The 20,868-nt window shown below is 53.4% G+C and overlaps 1 protein-coding gene across 2 annotated transcripts in view; it reads right to left on the reverse strand.

Annotated features, from left to right (window-relative positions):
- PLXNA2 (plexin A2) overlaps positions 1-20,868 on the reverse strand; it is a 136,953-nt gene that overhangs the window by 26,222 nt on the left and 89,863 nt on the right. For both annotated transcript variants that reach the window (XR_009115531.1, XM_058039985.1), the window contains exons 13-21: positions 14,660-14,811; positions 10,397-10,514; positions 9,508-9,644; positions 6,208-6,375; positions 5,623-5,716; positions 3,875-4,114; positions 3,581-3,724; positions 2,203-2,437; positions 692-834 (exon numbers count right to left, since the gene is read on the reverse strand). Coding sequence is in view for 1 of the 2 variants with exons in the window: in XM_058039985.1 (XP_057895968.1) it covers positions 692-834; positions 2,203-2,437; positions 3,581-3,724; positions 3,875-4,114; positions 5,623-5,716; positions 6,208-6,375; positions 9,508-9,644; positions 10,397-10,514; positions 14,660-14,811 (1,431 nt within the window). In the remaining variant the exon portion in view is untranslated. The remainder of the gene's footprint in view (positions 1-691; positions 835-2,202; positions 2,438-3,580; positions 3,725-3,874; positions 4,115-5,622; positions 5,717-6,207; positions 6,376-9,507; positions 9,645-10,396; positions 10,515-14,659; positions 14,812-20,868) is intronic.

A 20,868-nucleotide genomic window follows, 5' to 3' on the forward strand; every position in this document is an offset into this window, starting at 1 on the left:
GGGAGTTAAAATGAACCCTGCTGACCCCAGGGCATCCAATAACTGGTGCAAAGGATGGGTTGCATCTTTTGTCAGGGGAATTTTTTAGATTGTAATAATTGTTTTTATACTCCTAATCACGTTCCCTGTCTAGTTAAGCGTATGCAGAAGCCCATAGGGGATTAGGGAAGAAAAGGGGAGCTGTAGCATCCCATGAAGCTGGATCACACCTGTGTGGTGTCACAGACATCTTTTCATGAGAAATCTCTCCTTAGGATTTTTTTCCTCCTGAGAAGCTGAGAGGCCTCAGCAACAAAATGTGAACAATGGTTATCTGCTGCTGTGGGATGCAACAGGTGCATCTGGGACTGGTCTCATGTGGATGTTTGGAATTAATGGCCAGTCACAGTCAGCTGGCTCAGATAGAGAGCCGAGACACAAACCTTTGTTATCATTCTTTCCTTTCTATTCTTATCTTAGCCAGCCTTCTGAGAACTTTTTCTTCTATTCTTTTAGCATAGTTTTAATGTAATATATATCATAAAATAATAAATCAGCCTTCTGAAACATGGAGTCAGATCCTCGTCTCTTCCCTCATCCCAAGACCCCTGTGAACACCATCACAGTGTGGAGCCCTCAAGGTGCTGCAGGGCTCCCTGGGGGCTCAGGTGGAGCCAGGGGAGCTGGGGCAGGGCAGGTGGGTGTGGGTTACCTCCAGCTCCCTCAGCACCGGGTGGTCCTCGATGCCCGGGAACAGCACGCGCATGGCGTAGGTGCGGTAATCCAGGTAGGGGATGCCCGAGCGGTCCAGGTCGCTGGTCAGCTCGTTGATGTCCGTCTGCAGCTCTGCAAAGGCTGTTCGGGGAGAGAACAGGGCAGGGCTCAGCTCCAGGGGGATCTGGGCAGGCCTGGATGGGTGCTCTCCCCGTGGGCAGGGCAGCTCAGGGAAGGGTTCAGGTCGGAAAACACCCCTGAGATAATCAAATCCAACCTATGTCCGATCCCCCCGTTGCCAACAAGACCAGCCCCAACAAGCTCAGCAGCCCTGGAGGCTCCATCTCAGCAGCCCAGGGTGGCAGAGCAGGCTGTGCTCGGAGCAGAGACTGAGAACAAAGCTGTGGTTCATTTGTATGCAGTTCACACCTGTGCACACACACCTAAAACCCCTTTAAAGGCTGCGCAGAGAAACAAGGATCTGTTTTCATAACTTGCCGCCTCCCCTGTTTTCCTTTATTCTTGTTTTCCTCCTCTATCAACAGTTGGCAAGATAATCAAATCTGATGCAGATCAGATCTGAGCTGCAGCAGGGGTCAGGAAGGGATTTATTTTCCCTCTCCTAACACGGTGTTGTACAGCTGGATGTGTCTCCTCCTGTTCCCTCTCCAAAGTGTGACACGCTGGCTCAGGAAGCCTCTGTACCCCAGCTGGGCTTTGCCAAGCTGAATCTGTGCCTTCTCCTCAATACATCTCAATTTTTGCCCTGTGCTTTCAAGGCTACCCTTGAAATCAGCTGAACAAATCCAATGCAATTCTCTCTCTCCACTATGAAACGTGCAGTCATTAATTTTGTTTTGATTAAGCCCCTTCCCACGTGGGAGGAACAGGAAACAACAGCAGCACCTCCCAAAAATCCCCCTTCACCTGCAGGGTGAGGAGACTCAGCTGCCTCCTTGCAAGGCACAGGACTCGTCCATGTGGAAACTCTCAAGCAGCAGCTCTGGGTACTCCAAATAACACCCAAAATTCAGGCAGGGTGCCTAAGCAGCATCAAGCTGTAGTCCCATTCTTTGCACATCAGAGCTATGTCTGCTGCTCACCCACTGTGGGCTGCCACCCTCCCATGGTGGGGCAGGAATGGAAACCTCCAAAAACCCCACAAAAAAGCACAAAAAAACTCACAAAAAACCCACAAAGAAACCACAGAAAAACCCCACCAAAACCCACAAAAAACCACAAAAAACCACAAAAATCCCACAAAAAAGTCACAAAAAACCACAAAAAAACTCACAAAAAACCCACAAAAAAGCACAAAAAAACTCACAAAAAACCCACAAAAACCCCACAAAAAATCCACAAAAAATCCACAAAAAACCCACAAAAAATCCAAGGAGCTCCCACAAACCCCAAGGAGCTCCCCCCTGCATGCCTTGGGGTACTGGGAGAACTGGGATCCCTGCCATGGATGTGCAGCCCCCAGGGCCCCCCAGCCCCTGCAGCACTGACCCTCCTTGCACTCCAGGGCCACCCGGGACTCCAGGTTGTCCATCTGCATCTGCAGCCTCTTGAGGGTGAGGTCGTTCTCGCGGGACTTGCGCTTGTAGGCGATGAGGACGATGATGACGATGATGAGGAGCAGGGAGCCGCCGGCCGCGATGCTGACGATGGCGGGCAGGGTCAGCAGGCTGTCAGACACGATGCTCACCGAGCCAGGGGAGAAGGTGACGCCCCCAACGCGCACCTGCAGGGCACAGAGCTCGCTGAGAGCAGCTCGGGCCGTGCCCCCCGTGCCAAAGCCTGTCCTGCCCGCCACAGGGCCCTGCAGGTCCCTGGGGAAGCACTGAGCCACCTCTGCACAGAACAGAAAACCCCAACTGCCTTCAAACACAGAGGGGGCTGCTTGTGAGAGCACAGGGAGGCTTCAAGTGATGATAAATGTGCCAGCCCTTCACTATCTGGGCTTTGTTCTTATTATCTGATGGCTCCATTTGGCTTTCATTTTATAAGCTTTCAACTCCTTTTCGTAAGCCGTGGACGTTAACAAGCCCCTGATCATTCCACTGACAAGAAAGCAGAGTGACTGCAAGGGCAGAGCAGGGAAGGGAGCAGAGAGGCCCACGTGAGAGCAAACAGGCTGGAGTTGACACCAGGACAGGGTTTTCTTGGACGTGCCCTGGCCGCAGATGTGAGCAGCTCTCAGCTAGGTTAGGCTGCTGGGAGTCACACTGTGATAATCTGAATATGTTTTGGATGCTGAACTTCAAGGGAAATAAATCACAATTACAATCTCATTTGGGCTCTGCTCAGGCAGCTCAGCAGCTGGGGCTTGGTCTGCAGGAGAAGCAGAGGAAGCAGCAATGCCCAAACCCTGAGCAGAGGGAGGCACTGAGGGTTATCCTGGATCAGGGGGTTGATCCAACCACTCCAGGGTTCAGATGTTCCTGGCTCCTGCTTCGGGAAAAGGCAAAACCTTTCCATCCACTTGGCAGCTCAGGTCTGTCTCTGTGGCTGATTAACCCCTCCAGGAGGGAGAACACTGGGAATGCTCTCAACTTCATCCACAGCAAGGATGGCACCCAGTGCCAAAGGCACTGCCAGGAACATTTGTTCCTTCTAGAAGGCTCTGAGGGGCATTTTTCCTTCTAGAAGGGAGTGACTCTGAGGGAAGGACAAAGTCTCTCCATGCTAATCCCCATCAATATTTAAACTTCCAATCAGACACCCATAAAATGGAGAATCCTGCTGGGGATTGTGGATCCAAGTGAGTCAGGGAGCTGGAGAAGGAGGAGAAAGGGTGGGGAGGAGAGGGAAGGGGATGCTGGAGGAGGATGAAGGGTGATGAGGAGAGGGGAAGGGGATGCTGCCAGGACATGCAGCCCCTCACCATCACTCTGTGCTGCCCGCTGAGGGTGGGGGGCTCGCAGAGCAGCTGCGTCTCGGACACGGTGACGGCGCAGGGCGTCTCCCCGATCAGCACCGTGTAGTTGAGCTTGGCTCCTCCCGGGGCGGGCGGGCACAGGTTCCTGCCCTGGGGACACGGGGACACAACACCGACAGGGATGCAGCACGTCCCTCCAGCTCCCAGCTCGTGCCAACAGCGGGGCTCTGTTTAGGGCACCCCAAACTCCGCAGCCCGGGGGTTTTGGGGCTCCCCAAGGCTGAGGCAGGCTCTCCTTACCTTCAGGATGATGGGAGAGCCCGGCTTCTGCTCCAGCACCCCGGTGGAGCTCAGCATTTCGAAGGTGGGGTCGGGGTAGTAGATGAACTTGGTGTCGTTGTAGAGCAGCAGGGACTGGACGTTGTTGAAGATGAAGCCGAACTCGTCCGGGCGCTCCACGGCGTCCAGCCCCGGGCGGTACTCGGCCGTCAACGGGGGAGCCAGGCAGGCCAGGGCCGTGGAGTTCAGCACCTTGCACACCTGGGGAAAGGGAAACAGCAGGGAAAACACAGCCCTGAGCACCTGGGGAAATGGGACACTTTGGGGAACACAGTAGGGAAAACACAGCCCTGAGCTGAGGCCATGGATTCAGCACCTTGCACACCTGGGGAAAGGGGAAACAGCAGGGAAAACACAGCCCTGAGCACCTGGGGAAATGGGACACTTTGGGGGACACTTCAGGGAACACAGCAGGGAAAACACAGCCCTGAGCTGGGGCCATGGATTCAGCACCTTGCACACCTGGGGAAAGGGGAATTTCAGCGAGGAACACTCTGCCCTGAGCTGGACCCTGATGCTCTGGAGGATGGGAAGCCCAGTGGGTTCATTTTTAGCTGTGAGTGTTTAATCCAGTCCTGATGCTCCATGGTCTCAGAGGTCTTTTCCAACTTTGCTGATTCCATGAAGCATTACTGCCATGATTTGGGGTAATTTGCTTCTCCTCCAGCCAGCACGAAGGCGCTGGGGTGGAGATGGAGGGTGAGCCCAAAATGAGCCGTGTTTCAGTGGAGCTAAAGGCTCACACAGCAGCTCTCGCTCATTTTTCTTTATTTTTTTCCCATTTCTTTCCACTTTCCTCCTCTGCAGCTCTGAAGCAGACCCACAGGGAATACCAGCTCCCTGCTGCAAATGGGTGATTAGAGGCCATTCCCAAATGCCAGCGAGGGAAGGGAACAGAGCATGTGACACTGGTGGGCAGGAGGGAACGTGAAGGTCATCTCCTGCTGGGCTGAGGACACCCACAGCTCCTGCAGCCCTCAGAGCAGGGAAATCACTGATTTATGGGGCTCTTGCCTTGGAAAGCAGCAAGAGCCCAACCATTTGGCCTCTCTCCATAACTGAAAGATTTAATTTCACTCAATTTTGTGTCTTCAGAATTATTTTTGTAGCACTGTAACTGCAAGTGCTAGCAACAAAATTAGATGTCTTTTTAAAAAGAGCTCGGATGAAAAAAGGTCTTGAGGGGGAGAAAAGGAATAGGAAAAGACCTCTCAGTGACTTGCCCTTTCCAAGAGAATACAGACTCAGTCACAAAGATCACTGCATAGAAACAATATATTTCAGCTTTACTTGGCCAGAATAATTTCTGAAATCCCGGAGGTTCAAATCTTACACACAAGAACCTCGCTCAGTCCCCATTTAGCTGGGGGTGCATCTCAGCTTCTCACTCATGGACTGGAAGAATACAGAGGAAGGAGGCAATCTCACATTTTGTGTGCTAAATTCCCTCTTCCCAGTGTCCCCAGCTTGGGGGAGTGCAGGAAATCCCTGCAGAGCAGCTTTTGCTGTGTCAGACATGCCCAGGGAGGCAGCCCTGGCAGCAGTGCCCATGCAGGGTGATGCTCCTTGCCCAGCTGGCAGCAGTGCCCATGCAGGGGTGCAGGAGGCATCAGTGGCCATGCAGGATGATGCTCCCAGCTGCAGCAGTGTCCCATGCAGGGTGCAGGGTGCAGGATGGTGCTGCCTGCCCAGCTCCAGCCCCTACTCACGTTGATGAACTCCTTGCCGTTGTGCTTGGCGCGGATCCGCGGCTCCTGGATCACGTCCAGGTTGGAGCCGGTGACAGTCAGGGGCGTGTGGCCGCTGTGGGAAGGCAGGAGAGGCTGGTCAGGGCTGGGCTGGGCCCCAGGGACAAGATGCCAGTAGGGTTAGGAGGATGAGTACAGCCCAGGGCTTTCAGCAGTGTCCCTGCCGTGTGACAGCAGCAACCGCCCTGGCCCCCACACTCCCTTTGATCAACATCAGCTCTTTCCTTTCTAGGTGGCCTTGTGGTGTTCCAGGACCACAAGAAGGAGCCTCCAAGGAGCAGTTGTGCCCTTCTGCAGCAGAGGGGGTGGTCTGGGCTTTGGTTGAGCCCCCAACTCCTGGTGCAGGGTCTGCTGTCACTGCCTGGCTGGACACAACCTCCCTGTAACCCCAGACCCAATCTGTGCTAAATGCAAACCCAGGAATGCCCAGCCCTGACCTGTTCAGGATGCTGGGAGGGATGTGCATTCCCAAACAGCTCCTTTTTTGGCCTGGGTGTGTGCTGAGCAGCCCCAGAGCAGGGGAGAGCCAAGGAGGTGCTGCTTTACCTGGCGATGCTCCACTCGGGCTCGATGTGCTGCACCTTGGGGTCGTCGATGTACTCAAACAGCAAAGTCCTCTCCAGCTGAGCCCTGTCCACGCTGACAGAGACCTGAACAGCCCCCAGGCCGTGGGCTGAGGGTGCTGACACACAAACAATCTCGTTCATGGATCTCCTGCACAGGAGGGAAACAGGCAGGGTTAATGGGATGGTGGATGTGCAAAGTCCTGTGGCTCATTCCTTTCTTAAAAAAATATCCCACTTACATAGTTACTATTTTAACCACAAAAATTACCTTTTTAACTACAAAACTACATTTATCACACTATTAAAATGTTAATACAGCACTACTAATCAACATAACAAAATACATATAGTAAATATCTGCATAGAGCCATATAACATGCACTTTTCACACTGGTGTAGGGGCAGGAAACAGCCTTGGTCCTGTCCTGGGGCAGCCCAGGAAGGGCTGAGCCTACAGCCAGCAGCAGACTGGTACCTGGGGAGCTGCAGAGGTGGGCAGGAGGGTTTGGCATGGAAGGAAAGGCGGGAGCTGTGCCCTGAGCTGTGCCCATGGTGGGAGCAGCACAGCCCCCCTGAAATCCCTCTTTGTGCCAAGCTGCAGCTCCCACATCCCCCCGAAGCCGCTGCCGTCTGCTGGGCGTGCGAAAGCAGATGGCTGCCTTTTCAATGGGATGCATGAGCTCAGTGAAAAGCCAAATTCTTCCCCTCCCCAGCCCAGTGCACACACACGAGGCTCTGTGAGCGGCACAATGAGCAGCCCCTGCCTGGGCAGGCTGTGGCAGTGGCAGAGCTGCCTCGGCTTTGTCTCCCCCAGAGCGGGGTGACCCCGGCTCGGCGCTGCCTGGCTGGACACAACAGACCATCTGCTGCCACCAGAGCCCACAGAAGGGGCAGGCAGTGACACGGGGAGGCACTGCCACAGCACAAAGGCGTCGGTGAGTGGAGGGATGGGGAAGGGGAATGGGATCTGAGCATCCAGAACAGATCTGTTCCCGGCTCCGTGGTCACTGATGCTACAGAAGTGCTGGAGGGACGTCTCTGTCACATCCTGCACGGCCACCTCTGGCTGTCCTTGCTGCTCAAACCGACCCTGGCTCACTGGAAAGTCAATGTTCTTTCTGAGGCTCCTTTAGTTTGGTTCCCCCAGGGCAGAGGGTAGGCAGGTCTGCAGCACCTCACTGCCAGTCTGCTGCTTAAAGCAAAACCTGAATGGGCGACCTTCACCACCCTCACCATCCTCAGGGGCTGCGGAGGTGCCTGGGCGGCTGAGGATCAGGTGCAGCCGTGTCCCTGCTCTGTTTCCAGCAAAGCTGTGAGCCAGGGGGACAAGGTGTGTGTGCTCCCTTCTCGGGCTCCTTACACACCCCCTGCCCTCTCTAACGGGCACTCAGGAGGGCATGGAACAGCAGGCACCACAATGTTCCCAGCTCACACCTCAGTCCTTCCACCCTCCACATCCGAGGGCACAGAAAGAATCCCCTTAAACATCTCAAACCATCCCTTAAACAGCTCAAACAATCCCCTGAAACACCTCAAACATCCCTCTAAAACACCTCAAACAGCCTCCTGAAACAATCCCCTGAAACACCTCCAACAACCCCCTGAAACCCCTCAAACCAACTGCACTGACCGTTGCTGCTGATGCAATAACACATCCACCCCTTCCTGCCCTGCTGCTGCTCCTTTTCCTATCCTCACTTGGTTTTATCACATCCACCTTGTTTAATTCAGCCACAAAGGCTTCCTTGTGTGAGGAGTGGGATTCTCCACAGATTCTGTGCAGCCTGGCGGGTTCCTGCCCTGCTGCTGCCCTCTGCCCTGCCTGCTGCTGCCCACCCCGTGCCTGCCCAGCTCTGGCACGGGCTGGCAGTGATGCAGGGCTGTTGGCAGAGCAGCTCCCAGCTCCCTGTGATCAGCTAATTAGCTTTCTGTGCTATTATTGTGTCGTCATGGTGAATCTGCCCACTCCTCGGATCAGAGAGGGGAGAATGGGGGAAGCTGTAATTAGAGGGAATCTCATTAGGAGCTGCTTCATCTCATCAGGCTCCCCCACGCCCCGGAGTACAATTGGAGTTCATTGCCTCAGAGCGGTCCCAGGCATGGCCCCAGTGAGGATGGGGCACTCAGCCACTGCTCCCTGGCTGAAATTTCTGTCCTGCTGCCATCAGAACTCCCAGGGCATCCAAAACCCCCCCAGGTTTTGCAGGTCAGGAGCTGCAGGCTGCCTGAACAGGATCAGGCGTTTGTTTAAGGGATGATATTCCAGGATGATACTCCAGGGCTGGCCCCACACCTCTGCTGCTGCCTGTCTCCACCTGAGGCAGCAATTTGGCATCTTTGTTTGGGATGTGGGAGGAAATATTGATGGGTTGGTTACACTGCTCAACACCTGGAGGGCTGAGCTGCGCTGGAAGGTTCTGGAATGCCCTGAGCACCATCCAGAGCAAGCCCTGCTGATAACCCAACGTGCTCCCACACCTAATAACCCACAGCTCCCACATCCCAGAACCTCTCAGGCTTTTGGATGAGAAATTCACCTCCAGGCATCTCTGCTTTCCCAGAAACTTCCTCAGCTCCTCCTGGGCAGCCTGGGTGAGGATCTGGGAGGCAGAATCCCTTTGGATGCCAGGCTGTGCCCACCCCAGCAGGGTGGGCCGGGCTGTGTACTGATACATACAGATGTAAACCACACACCTCTTTTTTAACTAAGCCCCAGGAAAACCCATTAAACCCTGCAAATGTCAACTCTGTGTTTACACTGCTGGGGAAAAAGCAAATTTGCCATGGAAGTCCCAGCAGAGATTGATGGCTGTGCAAGTTCCTCAGCAGGAGGTGTGAGCAGTCCCTTGCCTGTCTCTGCCCTGAGGATCCCAGACCATTTTTAGGAGTTGGAGGCACCTGCAGCAGTGGCTACAATAAAATCAATGCAGCTCTGTGAAAAGAGAAAGGAGGTATTTCATATAAATGTTCCATTTTCTTCAGAGCAGCCAGGCTGGGGGCAGGTACTGGTGACCAATATAAGCACATTTCCATCCCAGTGGTGTTTCACTGTGATTTTCAGAGCAGTTACCACCGGAACAGCATTAAAATGAAATAATGAACAGCACTGACACCGACGAATCCCTCCCTGGCCATGCAAGCCTCCATCACAATAAAAGAGAAGATGGTTTCATGCAATAAAGGAGGGAGCCTCAGGGGCTTCCCAGATGGATTTTTGCACGCTCAGCTCCAGCAGATCCGAGCTGGGACGGGAGCTGCGGGAGCCTGGGGTGTCTCTTACTGCAGGAACTCGCAGGTCTGGTTCCCCAGGAGCACGGAGACGCGGCTGCCGGCGCCCAGGTGCTGGCCAGAGATGGTCACCATGGTCCCTCCCGACTCGGGGCCGCGGCCAGGGCTCAGGAAACTCACAGCCGGGGTCTGCAGGGAGGAAAGGAGAGCTCAGGGCCCCTGCTGCAGCCAGGGAGCTGCTCTGGGGGCCGGGACTGGGCACGACATCCCTGAGTGTGCCCACAGCCAGGTTGGATGGGGCTTGGAGCAGCCTGGGATAGTGGAAGGGGTGGCACTGGGTCTTTGGGGATCCCTCCCAACCCAAACCAATCTGTGGTTCCATAATCACTGCTCTGGGGGCTGGGACAGGCCACGACATCCCTGAAGTGCCCAAGGCCAGGTTGGATGGGGCTTGGAGCAGCCTGGGCTAGTGGAAGGTGTCCTGCCCATGATAGGGTCTTTGAGGATCCCTCCCAACCCAAACCAATCTGTCATTCCATTATCACTGCTCTGGGGGTGCCAAGCTGGATCCAAACACTGTGGGAGCCCTGGTTTATCCAGAGTGAGCTCTCCATCCTGCAAGCTGCGCTTGTTGAGAGAGCCACCAAAAACTGAGCTACACCAGGGGGAAAGCCCCAGGAAAAAACTGAGCAATTCCAGGACTGTCCTTTGGAGCTGGAGCCCCTCTGTGTGCCAGGCTCAGCTCCAGGGGACTCATGTGCTGTCCCCAGCAGGACACTCACCACAAACCTGTAGTACTGACCTGACTTGGCCGTCAACTTGGGCACCAAAAACTGAGCAAACCCAGGGGAAAAGCCCCAGAAAATCGCAGCAATTCCTGTGGAGCTGGAGCCCCTCTGTGTGCCAGCCCCAGCCCGTGCTGTCCCCAGCAGGACACTCACCACGAACACGTACTGCTGCGCTGACTTGGCCGTGAACTCAGGCTTGCACTCTCCGATGCACAGGAGCACTGGGCCGGAGCTGATCCCTGGAAGCGCCTGCCCCATTTCACAGACGATCCTGGAAGCACAAATGCCTCAGTGGAGCTTTGGCAGGAGGTGCCAGCAGTGCCCTGCTCAGCTCCATGCTGCCATTATTTCTTCTTTCTCCCCCCTCCCAACCCTTAACTTTGATATCTGCCTCTTTGGAAGGAGTTAATTACTGAGTCTATTTTTACCCTGTGTAGTAATTTAAAGGAAAAAAAATCAAAATGAGACATAATTATTACAAGCTGTAAACTCCAGAGCAAAGCAGAGCACTAATGGCAATATATTAGCCAGTAGCAAAGCGAGTGCGAAGTCCTCAGAGTAACAGATGAGTTCATTAAGGGAACAGCTCACACTGCAGACTCCCAGTTAATCACAACTGCAGGAGAAACCTGCTGGGGGACGATAGAGACAGCCCTGGAGAGCAGCTTCTGCTGGGGACAGGGCTGGCTGCACAAACACACTGGTGCTGGTCCCAGAGCTTGTCCCCATGCTTCTGGCGTGGTGCAGCTCAGCCCCATGGGCACATCCTGAGGCTGGGAGAGCTGCAGGGCCAGGGGGAGCTGCTGGCATTCACCACAGATGATGATGAACAACCCCAAAAGCCCAGGGCAAAGCTGCAGGGCCAGGGGGAGCTGCTGGGGTTCACCATAACTGATGGATGAACCCCAAAAGCTCAGGGCACAGCTGCAGGGCCAGGGGGAGCTGCTGGGGTTCACCATAACTGATGGATGAACCCCAAAACTCAGGGCACAGCTGCAGGGCCAGGGGGAGCTGCTGGGGTTCACCGTAACTGATGGATGAACCCCAAAAGCCCAGGGCACAGCTGCAGGGCCAGGCAGAGCTGCTGGGGTTCACCATAACTGATGGATGAACCCCAAAAGCTCAGGGCAAAGCTGCAGGGCCAGGCAGAGCTGCTGGGGTTCACCATAACTGATGGATGAACCCCAAAAGCTCAGGGCACAGCTGCAGGGCCAGGGGGAACTGCTGGGGTTCACCATAACTGATGGATGAACCCCAAAAGCTCAGGGCACAGCTGCAGGGCCAGGCGGAGCTGCTGGGGCTGCTCACTGAGGATGAATAACCCCCAAGTCCCAGGGCACAGGGGATGAGTGACACCAGCTGGGGACGGGATCAAGTGGATGCCAGGCATGCCAGCAGGTCTGGGGGAGGTTTTCAGAGGGGCATCAGCTGGCAGGGCTCTCCAGATGGACCTGCATGCTGCTTGCTCCCACAGCAATGCTGGCAGGGTAAATTCGAGAGCATCCCTGCAGGCTCTGAGAGGCTGAGGGTGGGAGGAACCTGCCTGGAAATCAGAGAGGGGGATTGGAGATGGGAAATTGGCCTCGGGGAGGAAAAGCTGAAGGCAGGAGGTGCGGTTCCACCTGTGAGAGGATCTGACCCTGGGAGTGGGACCAGAGAAGAGCCAGAGCAGCCTCTGCCTGCTGAGGCTGAAGGACAAGGGAGCTCTCCCTCCTCTGCCCATCACACACAAAGACATAAAAGGCCCCAATTTGGGGAGTTGCCTTCAGCAGCATTAAATTCACTGCAAATAAAAAATAAAATAAAATAAAATAAAATAAACCACGAAGACTGAAGGAAGAAAAGAAGCTGCCGTGCGCAGGTGATGCCAGGAGGCCTGATGAAATACACACATGCTGCTAAAGAGCTGGAACGTGCACGTCCTCGTTGCTGCACATCAAAAGGGGCTGCCTGGAGAGACTGCTGCCTTTGGAGAGCAGGGATTGAAGCCTCTCAGCTCCCAGCCTTCCTCTGCCACACGCTCCTCGCTCTGCCTTTCAAGCAGACATCGCCCCTGCACCTCTCTGCCTGTTCTTCCTTCACCTCTCCCCATCCCTCCTCCTCCTCCTCCTGGAGAGGAGCCCACTCCGAGCTTGGGGCCATGCAAGCAAAGCCTGGGGGTGACTGCTGGCACCCCAAGGGCAGCAGAGGACAGGGGAGGCTCTCTCTGCCCAAGGAAACACCATACTCTCAGCTCTGCCAGCACAGCGGCAGCTGCAGCCCAGCCCGGGCAGGGATGGGTGCGGGACAGGGCACAAGTGACCGGGCACACCTGGTGCCCAGCCCTGCTCAGAGCCAAAGCCCCAGCAGGTACCTTGTTACAAAATGATGCATTCGGCAGAGCTGTAGGGTGCTGATTGCCGGGCTAAGTGGCCCTTTCACCAACATTAACCTAATTGCTGCCTGATAGATTGCGGGGCTGGAGCATATGGCAGAGTCATTACAGTCCTGGAATTCAGTCTGCCCACAGAAGCCTTAAGAGGGTCCTTTTATCTGTATTCATCTTTAAAAGGCAGCTCTCATGCTAACGCTTGCTGTTATCTGCCCAGGGTAAATGTTTTAATGATGTTAACAAACTTTGAAAGCTCAAGAGCCGTAATTAGAGTCATGATTATAAAATCAGGGTTTCATACCATCAAAGGGGGATAATTTCATAATCTTCCATCCTTTATTTGAAAAATAAGATATAACAACGTACTGCTCAGCAGAACAGCCCCAACTGCTCGCAGGGATGGGGTATTGGTGCCATTCCTGCAGCAGCCCCAGGCACCCTAGACCCTGTGATCCAAATTCCATCTGCACTGCCCCTCGCTGCTCCAGAGGGGTCAGCAATGCCCCTGCTGCCTCTCAGATGGGCAAAGAAACACCAGGAATGGACAAAACCCAACCAACGCCGCCACGTGCTGCTGGTGACAGGTCCTGGGCCTGCTGGGGTCTGAGTGGGAGCCACTAAATGCATTTCCCAGCAGAGGAAAATGGATTTCCCAGCAGAGGAAAATGGATTTCCCTGCAGAGGATGAAGCTGGGGCAGATCTGTGCTGCTGGGAGCGCCCATGGGACCTTGGCCAGCTCCACACTCACCAGCCCTACCAGGCCACCATGCTGGTCCCAGCAGGAGATGACACAACCCAAAGGGACACATCTCCTGTTTCTGCTGTCCCACCCAGCAGGGATGTCCCCAAACACCCCCTGAGCCCCCCCAGCCCAGCCCAGCCCCGAGGGGCAGCGGAGGAGCGGCTGCCACGCCGACGCGTTCATTTGCCCGTCCCCTGTTCCAAGCCTCTTTTCCAATTTGGGGCTGACATTTTTCTCAGTGAAACAAATGGATTGACTGCAGGGGAGCTCACTCGGAGCGCGGGGCTGTCAGCGCCTCGCCCGCCTAACAAATGGCTGCTGCAGCCCGGGCGCCGGCGGAATCCCAAGCGGGATGGATGGCGAGGCAGCAGCAGCAGCAGCAGCAAGGTGCTCATCAGCAAAGGTGCTTAGCCAAGCAGGAACCGCCGTGTGCAAGGAAACAGAACGTTTAATGCAACCCAAAGCGCTGCTTAACCCCTGCAGAGAGAGCCCAGAGTGTGGGGATGTGCGGGAATGGGCAGGAATCCCTTCCCATGCCCACCTCCACAGCCCTTCCCGGTGAGGTTTTGGCCTCCTGAGCGTTGGCTGGAGGTCAGGGGGTGTGGGAATCTACAAAATTGGGGGGTTTTGAGAAAGCTGCAAGGTGCAGGCAGAACTGTGAGTACAGCTAAGCAGCAGCCATGAGATTGGTCAGCAGTAGAAGTATTTAAACTGCAGAAAAGCAAAAGCAAATGGAACAATGGTCTGTGTATTAATGCTTGTCTGAGCAGCTCTCTAAGCTACAGAAAGTTTATCTAGCAACATATTGAGAAGGTTAAAGCTTAATAATGGAGCTCTGTTGTGTTTTAAGGCTTACAAGCAGGTATTGTATTGGAAATAAGCAAGCATTGTTTTAACCGAAGGTACGTGTACTTTTAGTGATTACATAGAACTGCTGTCAATATAGAATATATACTATACAGATATAAATACTGTCAGAGTGCTTTTGCTTTGTGTGATTAGTCAAGAAGCTTATAAAGTGAGTTGTAACATTAAGTTCTGTGTCTGCTGCCTGGGATGTGAGCTGCTGGCATCGTCCCATTGTCACAACCACGGAATGAGACTGATGCTGGAAAATAAACCAGCTCGAGGCGCGTCCACAGCAGCCCCATCCCGTTTGTGCCTGTAAATAACCCCCAGCCAAGGTAAAGGGAGGAGCTCTGCGGGGTGCCCAGCCCCGGGGACAGGTGAGGGGACAGGTGAGGGCACAGGGGAGGGGACAGGGGAGGGGACAGGGCAGGGGACAGGGCAGGGGACACTCACTGCTCGGCCACCACGTAGTGCTCGGGCAGGGGCGTGCACTGCACCCCGGCCACCTGCACGCCCTGAGCGATCTCCGAGAAGTCCAGGCCCAGGTTCACCCCACGGATGGTCACCCTGGTCCCTCCTTCCGGGGGCCCCGACACCGTCAGGATCTGCAGGGAGACAGCACAGGGTGAGGGGACGTGGGGTGGTGATGGAGGCTCCCAGGACGAGGTGAGAATCTTGACTCCATGTTACAGAAGGCTGATATAGTATATCATATCATATCATATCATATCATATCATATCATACTATATATCATATCATATCATATCATACTATATATAATATCATATCATATCATACTATATATCATATCATATCGATATATTAAAACTATGCTAAAAGAAATAGAGAGAAAGGATTTCATCAGAAGGCTGGAAAGGAATGAATAATGAAATCTTGTGACTTGGCCAGAGAGTCTGCCACGGCTGGACTGGGATTGGTCATTAAGGAAAAAAAAATCCACAAGGAACCAATCAAAGATTCACCTGTTGGTGAGCAACCTCCAAACCACATTCCAAGCAACCAGATAATTCTTGTTTGCATTTCTTTTCTGAGGTTTCTCAGGAGAAAAATCCTAGTGGAAGGATTTTCATAAAACATGTCAGTGACAGTGACATCCCCACCAGGCCCCTTGTTCAGCCCCATCCCTGGTTTGGAACCTCTCCTGCTGCCAGACAAACCAGGGCCACCCCTCATGGCTCTTCTGGGTGTCCTGGAGGAGCCCAAGGGTGCTGAAATCCATCCATGCCCTGCTCCAAGAGAGAACTCTGAGGTCCCTGAGCTGGCCAAGAAGAGTGGGCAGTGCCATTCCCAGACATCCTTGCAGAAGGACACACCTGGCTCCTGTCTCCATCCAGAACAGGGTAAGTCACTTTCCAGAAGCAGCCTGGTGCTTGGAGAAGTTTGCCTTCTGCCTTGGCTGTAGTCTGAATGTTAATGTCACATTTTATTAGTGACTTGGCACCTCAAATGACTTAAAAATGCTAAAGGGTGAGGTGTGTGCTTTCAAGCTGCCTGTTTATGGCCTGCCTCAGCCATAATCATCCCTGCTTCCCTGGACTTGCATTAAGGACAATCTCCTCTTCAATTAGAAGTATAAATTTCAATTATGCATGGTCACAAAATTTGGACCCAGGACTCTCAGACAGTTATCCTGAATCTGCCACCGCTCTGTTGTTGCTCTTGGGTGAGTTTCTCATCTTCCCTGTGCTGCAGTTATTAATAAATAAACACAATCCATAATAATGCAATTTAATTAATTTAATGGATAAATCTTGTTTATGCTTCTTTGTTCCACCCTTGTCTTTGGCAAAAAAACTTGAGCTCCTCAGAACCTTTCCCTCGCTGTTTCCAGATGGATGGGTGGGTTTTTCCACCTCCTCAGGAGGGAGGAATATGGCCAAACACCAGTGCCACCATCCCAGCAACGTGTCCCACAGCAGCCCTTATGGAACACCCCTGTCCCCATCACTTCTGTGCTTCCCAGTTCCCCAAAGCATCTCCAAAATGACACCCAAGATCTCCAAGAATGAATCCCACCATCCCCATTAAACCAGTGGCCACATCCAAGTGGTTTTTGAGCACTGCCAGGGTGACCCCAGCACTTCCCTGGGCATTCTGCCCTGTTTTTGGCTGAGGTTATTCCAGCTCCATGCACCCACCAAGCCACCCCCTCCTTCCTCCACATCCTTTAGTTCCCACCTCCCTCTGCCCTCCACCGCCTGCTGGAGGATTTTAATTTATTCACCACGCAGTGCCTGTTGTGCTGCTGCTCCCTGTAACTCACACCACGGCCTGTCTTGTACCATTTAGCTCTGGGAAGTGCTCATAAACCCACTACAAAACCAAGCTGGGTTGTGTTACACCGGGTCCTGGAGGCCTGGTGGTGTTTACATCACTGCTGGGGAATCACCTGAACTTGGCTGACAGTTACAACTGTCCTCTGCAGCTCTGCATGATGTTAAAATGCATTTGCTGGGGCACTTACTCCGCTGTCTCGTCGTCTCATCACTGCTCAAACAAAAAGAAGTCACTGCTTGCCATTTCCCGAGCTGAGCAGGAGCAGCAGGGCTGAGAGGCCTCCCTGAACAAAGCCCAGCTGATGCTGTATTTTAAAAATGTCCTGACCTGGAAAATCCCCAATATGGAGCTCCACTCGACCTAGATTTTAGTGGCCACTAATTGAACAGTTTTGAAGTAACTGTGCCATAAAGCAGCCCCAGGGTTAGAACAGATGCATTCAATTAATTACAGCTGGAGAGATTCAGTCAAAATCGCAGAAAGAAGATAAGTCTTAAAGGTCCCGGTGCAGCCAGAGCTGGGCACCCTGTGAGCAGCATCCTCGTTGGGGTGAGCAGGAGGCACCTCAGCACAGCCAGCCTGGCCTGCCTTAATCCCAGCTGGGAGCTGCAGGGCTGCCAGCCCAGATTTCTGATCTGAGACAGACAGGATTAGCAAGAAATATTCCCCAATTTCAAGAAAATCACTCCACCAGACTGGCTTTTCACTTGGAGCTCTGTGGAGGATGAAAAGGAGCTGCAAAGGACAGCTGAGGAAGAGAAAGGCCATCCCAGGAATTGGACATTTGCTGTTTAGGAATCTGCACCTCTGCTGGAAGTTTTTTCAGTTTGTTTGCTAAACTGAAGCAGCTTGAAAGTCACTGAGATCTAAGCGGGGTGTGGGAGGCAGAATTATCCTGAGCAGGTCACCTCTCCCCACTGCAGAGACAAACCCCAGCCCTGTAATGATGCTGGACACACCAGGTGTGCAGCCCTGTGTTAGTGATAAAATGGGCTGATACAGGGATGAGGGGGTGCCAGGAGCTCACATCCTGCCCTTGGTCAGGGAAGGGCTGCAGGTGCTTCAGAGCCCTTCCCTTATTGCTGCTTTTTACCTGAAACCAAGGTGGGGACCCCAAGGCTGGAACCTAAGAGATTCCCCAAGGCTGGAACCCAAGGAACCCCCTAGGTTGGAATCCAAGAAATCCCCAAGGCTGGAACCCAAGGAACCCCCAAGTTTGGGATCCAAGGGAACCCCAAATTTGGGATCCAAGGAATCCCCCAGGCTGGGATCTAAGGAACCCCCAAGGATGGAGTCCAAGGGACCCCCAAAGTTGGAATCCAAGGGATCCCCCAGGTTGTGATCCAAGGATCCCAGGGACCCAGGAGTCCCAGCCCAGTGCCAGAACCTTTCCCCTCGCAGCCTGCAGAGGACACAGCTCCAGCAACGAGGATAAATGTTCTCGGTGTCATGTCTTGCTGCTCGAATCTTTCAGCCTTTCTGACATGAAGCAACATTTTGCCTGCAGAAGAAGTCAGAGAGGAGCTGGGGAGAGCTGGGGCTGCTGGGGCTTTCCCTGAGGAGCTGCAGGGAAGGCAGGCACAGAAGTCAGTGAGGATCCAGGGAGAGCTGGAGCTGGAGCTGCAGGGAAGGCACAGCCCTGCACAGCGAGCCCTGGGCGTCTGCTGGGGTGCACAGAGACCCCAATCAACGGCCCAGCCCCTGCCCCCTCCCCAGCCCCATCCACCTCCATCCTCTTTGTGCTTTTCTGCTGCTGCTCCGAGCCCTGGATCCCGGCTGATGAGCCCAGCGGGGAGGCAGCACATGAGCATTGTCATCCCGGCATGATCCCTCCTTGTCTCTGCCTCAGCTGATGGCACATTCAGAGCCTAATTGTTATCTCAGCAGAGCAACTCCATTATTCAGCCTGACACTGCCCCCCCTTCAGCTGTTTGTTGCGCTGATGTTATATTAATGAGGCCTGCAAATAAATGAATAGGAGATCAGAGCGCTGCTTGTTCGCCAGAAATCTGATTTTTATTTATTTATTGCTAAGGCCACGGGCCGGGTGGAAGCTTTAAGCGGCTGAGGGGACTTTGCTGGGGAGGGCTGGACCTCTCACTCAGTGACAGGACTGCAAATACCCCACTGCTCATTTACTTTTAGAACTATTAAGACACGATCTCCTTATTTATGCATCCCCCGAAGGCACTGGCGCCTGGGAGCCAGGCCCTTGACCTCAGCCTTGTCACAAAGAGTGAACCTGGCCAGATGAAGCAAAAGGAGTGGAAAACCAGCCCGTATTAAAGGCTCTTTTACTCTGGGTAATCCAGGCTGCAATGTGAGCTCCAGTATGAGAGCAAACCCTGCTCCCCAGTCCTGTCACTGCTGGTGCCCAGGGGATGGGGGATTGGCACCAGTGCCAGCCTGGACCTGCCAGGGCCAGGGCAGAGTGCCCTCCCATCTGTATAGCTCTGCAGCACTGGGCATGGCAAAATGGTACCCAAAATCCTGAGAAAACTCAGATATTGGGAAAGGACCCAGCAGCAATGAAAGCTGGGAAGGTCTCATGGTCTCCTCCAGAGTCTCAGACACAGACCTGGGGATGGAGTCAAGAAATCTGCAACAGCAGAGCTCTGCTCTTTTCTGCTTGGACAGAGCCCAAAAGTATTGCTTTCAAGTTGGACAGTGATAAAACACTTGGTGGCAGTGCCCTGCCTGCAGCCAGCTGCCAGAGCCAGCCTGGCACTGCTCACATGCGAGTCACTTGGTGCTTTCCCCTTCTCTGCCCAGCTCAAGGAGGGGCAGATAAAGAATTCCAACATTTCTTTGAATTGACGACTTTCTGCATGGTTTATGGGGAAGCAAATCTAAGCAGAGGCTGTTTTGTAGCACAACCTTGTGCAGCAGAACAGAACTTGGGCAAGAGAAATTTGGGTTCTGCCCAGTGGCAGGGCAAGGGGAAGATCCAGGGGAGCCTTTAAGGATTGTTTTATCTCTTGGCAGCACAGCTGGGACTTGGAAAACAAAGAGACTAACCGAGCAGGGAAAGGACAGGCTTCCAACCCTTTTTAGTGCTTTCTTATCCCTGCACAACCAGCCACCAGCTCCACTCTGTCCTGTACAAAACACTGCACGAGAGAAATCCTGCACAAGAGAAACACCTGCACAAAGAAAAACCTGCACAAAGACACCTGCACAAGAGAAACACCTGCCCAGCAAAGGTGCACCACTGGCAGAAGGCCCAAGGCAGAAATACCAAAATACCAAAACCAAATCTGGTAATGTCCCTGAGGATGGATGGACCCTCCTCAGTGACACCATTCTCCTGCCAGCCCCACCCAGCCCCAATACAGCAGCAGCCTCTGTGCTTCCTCCTCTCCTCCATAAAAGGAGGTTGATGGCTCTCTCCCACGGGATCTGAGCCAGTTTAGTTAAACCAGTGCAAAAACTTATTTAATTTAAGATGAGAATTCCACACTCACTTGGGTTCTGATCCATTGGGCAGACTTTGGGTGCTGAGCAGCAGTGCCAGCAGCAGTGGTGTAACAGACAACTCTGATCCTGCTGTGTTACACCTTTTGCAGTGCGGATACACACCCAAGGCAAGGGAGGCTTTTTTTGGGATTTAATTAACTGAGAAACCCAAACCTGCCTTGGTTCCCACCTGACAGGAGTGTCACTCCTCATAGCAGCGTTAACAGAGCGAGTGCAGTTTCACTGCTGAAAATGCTCCTGGGACACATTTTGCATCCCTCAGTGGGCTGAGCAGAAATATCAGAACCACCAACTCCAGACTAATTAGCTCCCTGGTTTAATTAGCATTCCCGCCACAGTCTGTGGCGGCCACTGCAGCGTGGGTGGGGCAGAGGCTGCACACTAAAACATCCCAGAAAGTTCTGGAGTGTTTTACCCACATTTCTCAGGGCTGGGCGGATTTTGGGGCAGCACAGGGGGAGTGTGGCAATCACACATCCTCTGAACACAGAGAGAGACACAGCATTTCCCAGGATTTTCCTGGGTAAGGCTGTGAGAAAGCTCAGAGTGAGAATTAAAACAATCCTTACCTTCATTTCTTGCACCTGTTATGTACACGTGGAATGTGTTATGGAGATTGTTTACCAAAGGGTGATTTGTTAATTGGACTCAGGAGGTGGTGTTTGGATTCATTGTCCAATTGGATCCACCTGTGTGTTGGACTGGCTGGCAAGAGTGATGGGATTTTCTTGGTAGTAGTACAATGCAGTGCAGTAGTAGTAGTATAACAGTGTATAGTACAGCAGTATAATAGTGTATAGTCTCAAGCTACATCAGGGAAGGTATAGGTTGGATATCAGGAAGAAATTTTTCACCTAAAGAATAATAAAGTACTGGAATACTCTTC

Source organism: Melospiza georgiana, chromosome 23, assembly GCF_028018845.1.
Source record: "Melospiza georgiana isolate bMelGeo1 chromosome 23, bMelGeo1.pri, whole genome shotgun sequence".
Taxonomy (NCBI): Eukaryota; Metazoa; Chordata; class Aves; order Passeriformes; family Passerellidae; genus Melospiza; species Melospiza georgiana.